Source organism: Pieris brassicae, chromosome 3 (assembly GCF_905147105.1).
Source record: "Pieris brassicae chromosome 3, ilPieBrab1.1, whole genome shotgun sequence".
NCBI lineage: Eukaryota > Metazoa > Arthropoda > Insecta > Lepidoptera > Pieridae > Pieris > Pieris brassicae.
Window position 1 is genome coordinate 11,604,958 of NC_059667.1, and position 6,678 is coordinate 11,611,635.

General features: G+C 33.3%; 1 protein-coding gene across 1 annotated transcript; it reads left to right on the forward strand.

The window, feature by feature from the left end:
* Nucleotides 1-301: 301 nt before the first annotated feature.
* On the forward strand, nucleotides 302-6,633 carry LOC123707135 (sorbitol dehydrogenase-like). Its single transcript, XM_045656946.1, has 8 exons — nucleotides 302-536; nucleotides 859-892; nucleotides 1,546-1,679; nucleotides 2,250-2,440; nucleotides 3,144-3,328; nucleotides 4,902-5,080; nucleotides 5,607-5,728; nucleotides 6,392-6,633. Exons 1-8 carry the CDS (start codon nucleotides 486-488, stop codon nucleotides 6,540-6,542), a joined length of 1,047 nt encoding a protein of 348 aa, XP_045512902.1. The 5' UTR covers nucleotides 302-485; the 3' UTR covers nucleotides 6,543-6,633.
* The last annotated feature ends 45 nt before the right edge of the window (nucleotides 6,634-6,678 follow it).

Consider the following 6,678-nt stretch of genomic DNA (forward strand, 5'->3'; position numbering starts at 1 on the left):
TTAACCAAACAAAAAAAAATATCTTGTTAAATATCGTGATAATCAATATACTAGTTATACTATTGTGTTTACTAGGCAATTTGTTTTATATAATTGCTGAATTCTTGTTAAATGATATATATATAGTACGTAAAACTGAATTTTACCAGGCCACCAAGTATTATTTTAAAGAACCCCTACATAAGTCTGTTTCTATAAATGAGATCAAATCAAAAACAACTGATTATATTATCAAGGTCTTTTATTATCATCAAGACATAATGTGGAGAAGGTTTAGGTGTATGGTGTAGTTTTATTAAACTAACTCAAATATAACCATTATTCTTAAAGAGAACGAAATTAAACAATTTATCAAAAATACAACGACATGCACTTATCGCGCCGAAGTTTAGGATGTAGCTGTAACATATGAGATAATTTTGTATTTGCGTTTCGTTTAGTTGACATAGACTCATAGTGTAGTTAGCAACGTAACTTTAAACATAATGGCAGAGAATATTGCAGTGGTTTTGCACGGACCATACGATTTAAAAGTCGTAAGTATTTCAGTAGTTTATTATTACTATTAAGGTTAAGGAATTGTAAATACTGTTAATATTTGATTAAACGTTGAATACATTAATTGAAATAAAAATGTGTCGACATAGACAAAATGATTTATTAAAAACATTTTTACATTTATATTTTTTATTGGTTTCGTATTTTATACAATAAAGTAAAAATAAATATCATAATTGATTATAGGCCTGAATTCTAAATGAAAATAAATAAATGTTCCGAAATTAGGAAATAATTATATAAAAATCTAATCCGTATAAAAAAATTTAACTAATTAATTAACTTTATAATTATTCGCAGGAAAAATATCCGATACCAATAATAAATGATGATGGTAAGTGTTATTAAGTTAGCTGTACGTTAGCTAAATTGAGTAATTTAAGTAATAAGACCACTGGGAGCAGTCTCCTGTTAGTTGGTAGCATGATATAATTCATTATAAATAACTTGTGTAGTTGGGACAATAGGGAATATTTTGTCTAAGTGTCCGGAACGATAATAATTTTTCAAATTATGGGCAATTATTGGATGGAAATACGAATTACTAAATAATTGGTTTAACTGCAAACTTCAATGCACTTTTCAAAATGGCGATGATATAATGGACCTACAGAATGACGTAGGCACTAAGCGACAGTGTGGCTTAGCTATACATAAAAGAAAGGATTGCTAGTTAGCAGTTGTTGTCTAATAACTTATGTAACCTACTTACTTTTTGTTTTTTTATTTATGTATATTACGATAACAAAGTATAAATAAATAAATAAATGTAAAATTAGAAGCATTTAATATATATTTTTTATATTATTTAACATTGTGTTACCTATATGAATAAATGATTTTGATTGATTGATAGTTATTAGTATTGGGACGTAATTTGGTCAGATTTAGCAAATTGTTTGAAGGCATTAGAAGTTTCATTGACTTCGCATATTCTGTGGGCCACGTATGCAAAACAAAGGAACTTAAGATTGTTGTCAATTCCAGAAGTCCTAATAAAGGTGAGCTGTGTTGGAATATGTGGTTCGGACATCCGAATTTATTCCACAGGAACATGCGGTATGGAGTCAATTACAGAACCAATTATCATGGGTCACGAAGGTGCAGGAGTTATCGTCAAAGTTTGTATTTTGAGAATGATAATATTTATCATATACTACTGTATTACTATTGTTTTTAATGAAGTAGAACTTGCAACGATTGATTTTTTTTTGTCTTTGTATTACCTATTGTCGTGATTTGTAACTGCAATTTAGGAAATGGTTAATCATAATATGGAGATAGTGAAACAACAACCCGTGGTTTTGGATTCCGAACTGTTTAAAAATATTTTTTTTATAAGTGTAGGTGATCAGCCTTTTGTGACTGTCAAATCGAACCTCAGGGATGAGTGTCGCACTGGGCCACCACTGGTTTAAAAAACTAATCTAAATCGCTCCTTAAATTTAATTTCTGCCCAAACCAAAAACGCCTGAACCCTTGCCTTAGATTGGAACAAGTTAAACGAAAAGAAAATTAAAAAACCCTTCGAACCAAAAATCCACAACATGTGTAAGATTACCTCAGACACAGGGCGCTGAACTCCTACTTACTGAGGACAGAAACATTATCAAAGAACGAGAAGCGATCTGAGGCCATGACCCATAAAGGGTACAAGCCTGGATCACTACTACTTACAACGAAATTTCCAGGTGGGTGCCAATGTTACAAATCTTAGGCCAGGTGACAGAGTTGCTATTGAACCTACTCAGCCATGTAAGTCTTGTGAATTTTGTCGATCCGGAAGATACAATATCTGCGAGAAACCGCAGTACTGCTCCACGCACAGGTCGCCGGGAAACCTCTGTACCTACTACAAGCATGTTGCCGACTTCTGTCACAGGTAAGGTTTTATTAGGTAAAACTTCAACACATCTTAGATATAAGCGTGATAATCAGAAACAAGACTTAGCGCTAAGTTCGACATCTGTGTGTTAAAACCTATGTTTTTGTCATACATGCGTTCTAGTTCGCACAGTCTCGTTTCTGAACCCTTAGTTTAAAGGCGTATTCGATATCACTAAACACCTATTAACACGAACAAAACGGATTAGGAAGTCAACCTGTAGTCGGAATATTATTTAAAATATAAAAAAACAACTATGTTAGGTACTTTGGGTTCATTCCACATTTTGTTGGTTATACATAATACGACATTGACTTTAAACGAAATAGCTCTGACTAAAAAGTTTGGATAATTCTCCAAGACCAAGGACCTTCTGTCCGCAAGAGGTAAAGTTCCAGTATTATATGTGTGTATAGCGAGTTGTATTAAAAATAAATAAAAACAATACTCTATTTCATAATAAAGTAACTAGTTGTAACTAAACCGGTAATAATTCAAAGAAATAATAATTGGCACATTTATCAGTTGATAGCGTTATCCATTAGAACTTTTCCAAAAACATATGTGATAAAAGCAATTAAGACAACAAAACCCGATGGCATTTAAATTTATATGATAAGAACTGATGAAAGCAGTTTTCTTTATTTTTTTTTGTTATTTCCTGCATTAAGAATTATATAAAGCCGATATATGTCTTCAGAATTCCTGATAACGTAAGTATGGAAGAAGGTGCAGCAGTGCAGCCACTTGCGATCGCAATACACGCATGTAATCGCGCAGGCATTAAACTGGGAACAAACGTCGTGATTTTAGGGGCAGGACCTATTGGAGTTCTGTGCAGTATGACTGCGAAGGCTATGGGTGCTGATAAGGTTCTAATAACAGGTAACCTTCTAAGGAATGTAATTTATTAAAATGTACCATGTTGGTCTTTCAATAGCTCTTTGGTAGATAATTTAAAACATAACAATTCTAAATTAAACCAGAATGGATGGATTAAAAACAAAGACCAAAATCGGCGCTGGGAATATATAAAGGACTGTGATTCGAACATTAATTTTCAGCGCCTTGGAACGATTTTGAAAGATAACATAAATTAAGAACGTAGAAACCATATGGATATCTTATCTAAAAATCTTAAAAGCCAACTAACGGATTTCTAGCGATGCATTAATTACATGTCAAAGAAAAACGCTAACTTGATACAACCGTTACGTACGACGATTTGGAATAAAGGGGTATCGCAGAAGCATAATAAAAATCGGTATTCTTACCTCACAAATCTATCTTAGATCAATTTGATATCACGTTATTGAGTAAAATAAAGAAACTAAATCCTAACAAATTTCCGCCATCTCAGTATCTTATAGCGGCATTATTGCCCACACATTGTTATCATCGATATATTCTTGAACTGTGTAGTATCCTTTTTTTTAATATTTCTCTTAACAATATTAAGGGGCCTTATCGATTTTCTCATTACTCCAACTCATAGTATTTAAAGTTATTTGAAATGTGTTTGCATTCATTCAAAATTAATCGAATTTAAGGCATTAATTACGCTGCGCCAGCACGCATTTATGCATAAAACATCGATAGCTACAAATCTTATTACATTAGTTGAAACCATTTCTCGACCAAAGGATAAATGTATTATATATACGATGTGTACCTGGGCCTTTGTAAGGTCTTTGACAGAGTTATTAATGATAATATTGTTCTTCTAAAATTAACTAACATTGGTTGTGGTCCTACACTCTTGATTTTCAAATTATCTATCTGATCGGCTGTAGATTGTTAAGTAACCAATTCGTATCCAAAACATACCCAATACGCTCTGGAATAAGCCAAGGTACGAACCTTAGACCACTGTTCTTTCTTACATTAATCAATGACTTACCTGATACAATTCAATCATCTGAAATACTATTCGATCAGATGATAGTATGTTTTTTCAGTAGGACTTTAATGCAGAATTTGCTTGGAGTGTAAAAAATAAACTCTTATGTAATATAGAAAAGTGTTCATGGGTTTCTTTTTTTGCTACCTTAATACTACCTACTCATACTTACGAAATAGGCATTAGATTAATAAGTAGGGTCGATACCGTTAAAATCTAGGAATTTTTATTGGCTGATGCTGATGCAGCGTCTCAGATTCATATGTGTGCTATTGAATTCTCGGATGCAACAATATGCCGCACCATTTAGGAGCGTACTCGTACGCCTTTTGAACGAAAATATAAGCTAATGCTAGAAAAGTACAAAAACGGTTCTTGAAGCAACTTTATCGGTGTAAATATTACTGTTACCGCTTCTTAAACATATCTGGGTTTATGCAGGGCAGGTTGGAGTATGAATCACTTGCATTACGGAGAGCTATCGGCAATCTACTTTGCATTGAGAGCAGTAGATAATTTGTAAATGAATAAATAAATGTTTTATCTGTTTAATTTTAGATGTGGTAGAATCTCGACTTACGGCAGCACATAAATTGGGAGTAGACTACACTCTGTTGGTGAAAAAGGAATACAGTGACCAACAGGTAGTAGAGAAAATTGTGGAAATATTGGGTACAACACCAAGTGTCACCATCGACGCTTGTGGGTTTGCGTCTGCTCAGCGAGTGGCTATGATGGTATGTATCACTAACAGGCGACGCAAATTAATTTCTAGAATCTATTCTCTCTTACTATAAAAATTAAAGTTTAACTCGTTCGATGGCCGTGCGTTCAAACCCTGCATGGTCAATGGACTTTTGTGTAATAACACTTACACTTGAAGCAAAATATAGTGAGGAAACCGTTAGATCTTAGATCCAAACATGTCCGGCTTATCACCGCCTATTTTATAAAGAAAAATGGAAGAAACAGATCCATATGAAAGCTAGACCCTCGTGGATATCATGAGAGAGTAAAGCAAGTGGATTATTTATTACGATAACAGATTACCTTGCATATTATCTTGAAAGTGGATCAAATATGTTTTCCCCTTACCCCATTGGAATCTTATAAGTAAAGTTCTCATCTGTCTCTTTTCATCACAGCGAGACCACTTACTGCGTACCGAGACCACGTACTTTAGTTAAAAATGCAAATAGACGTTTTTCTAAACCATAAAGAATATTTTTGTTCATGTTGGTAATTTAAAAATATCTTCTTCAGGTAACGCGAACAGGTGGGACAGTGTTAATCGTCGGCATCGGTGAAGAGACTGCCGAGCTGCCGTTGAGTAAGGCAATGTTACGAGAAGTTAATATTATTGGAGCTTATCGACTTTTGAATTCGTAAGTATTATTGAGCTTCAAACAAAATGTTGGAGACAGGCCCTCACAGCTAAAAATAAATTTAGTTAAAATAATCTCAAAATTCGATTCATTGAAACAATTCGGAAACGTTCCGGTGTCGAGTACTTAGTTTGATTGAAAAATTATTACAAAACATATTTTTTCGGTTTACTCCGCCGAGACCCATACAACAACAAAATTCTTTTGTTCTACTTCAAAAGGGTTCTCAAATCTTACACATTATACTGAATTTTTTTTATTTTAATGGTGGAGCGAATTCGAAATAAATTTACTGCATATATTTTAATGATGTTTCTATGTAGTGTACTCATTTTACCCGGCTTTGTATTCAACTGTCTTATGCAACCTCTATACTATATGAATATTGTATGTGAGACTGATGTACCTATTTGCACACAGAAGGCAGAATTCATAAGGATTATTTATAATTTGCATAAAAAGGTTTAGCTTTTATATTTCGTTTGTAAGTAACATTATGTTTTGTTAAAATGTTGTATTAATAAGGTTTTTATTATATCCCTAATCCTTATTCGGCTTGCTAATTGGACCCACCGGGGAAATTATAAATTAAATATGCTAGGTTATCAAAGAGGGCCTTTCTAGTTACAGGTAAAACTAGTAATTCTTCTTGTGCTCTTTCAGATACTCAGCCGCACTGTCAGCAGTTTCAAACCGAAAAATTGACTTGAAATCATTTATAACACATCACTTTCCGATACACAAGGCAAAGGACGCATTCGAGCTGGCAAAGACCGGCGAAGCTATGAAGGTTATCATCCATCTCGATCAATAGAAATACCTAATTTGTCGTTTCCTCTCAAAGTTTCTTCAAAACTTACAATATTCAGCTTAGAAAGTGTATATAAAACGTTTTGTTAATATAACTACCCGTTATTTATTTAATCCTAAAACTGTTAATCGTTGTCTAT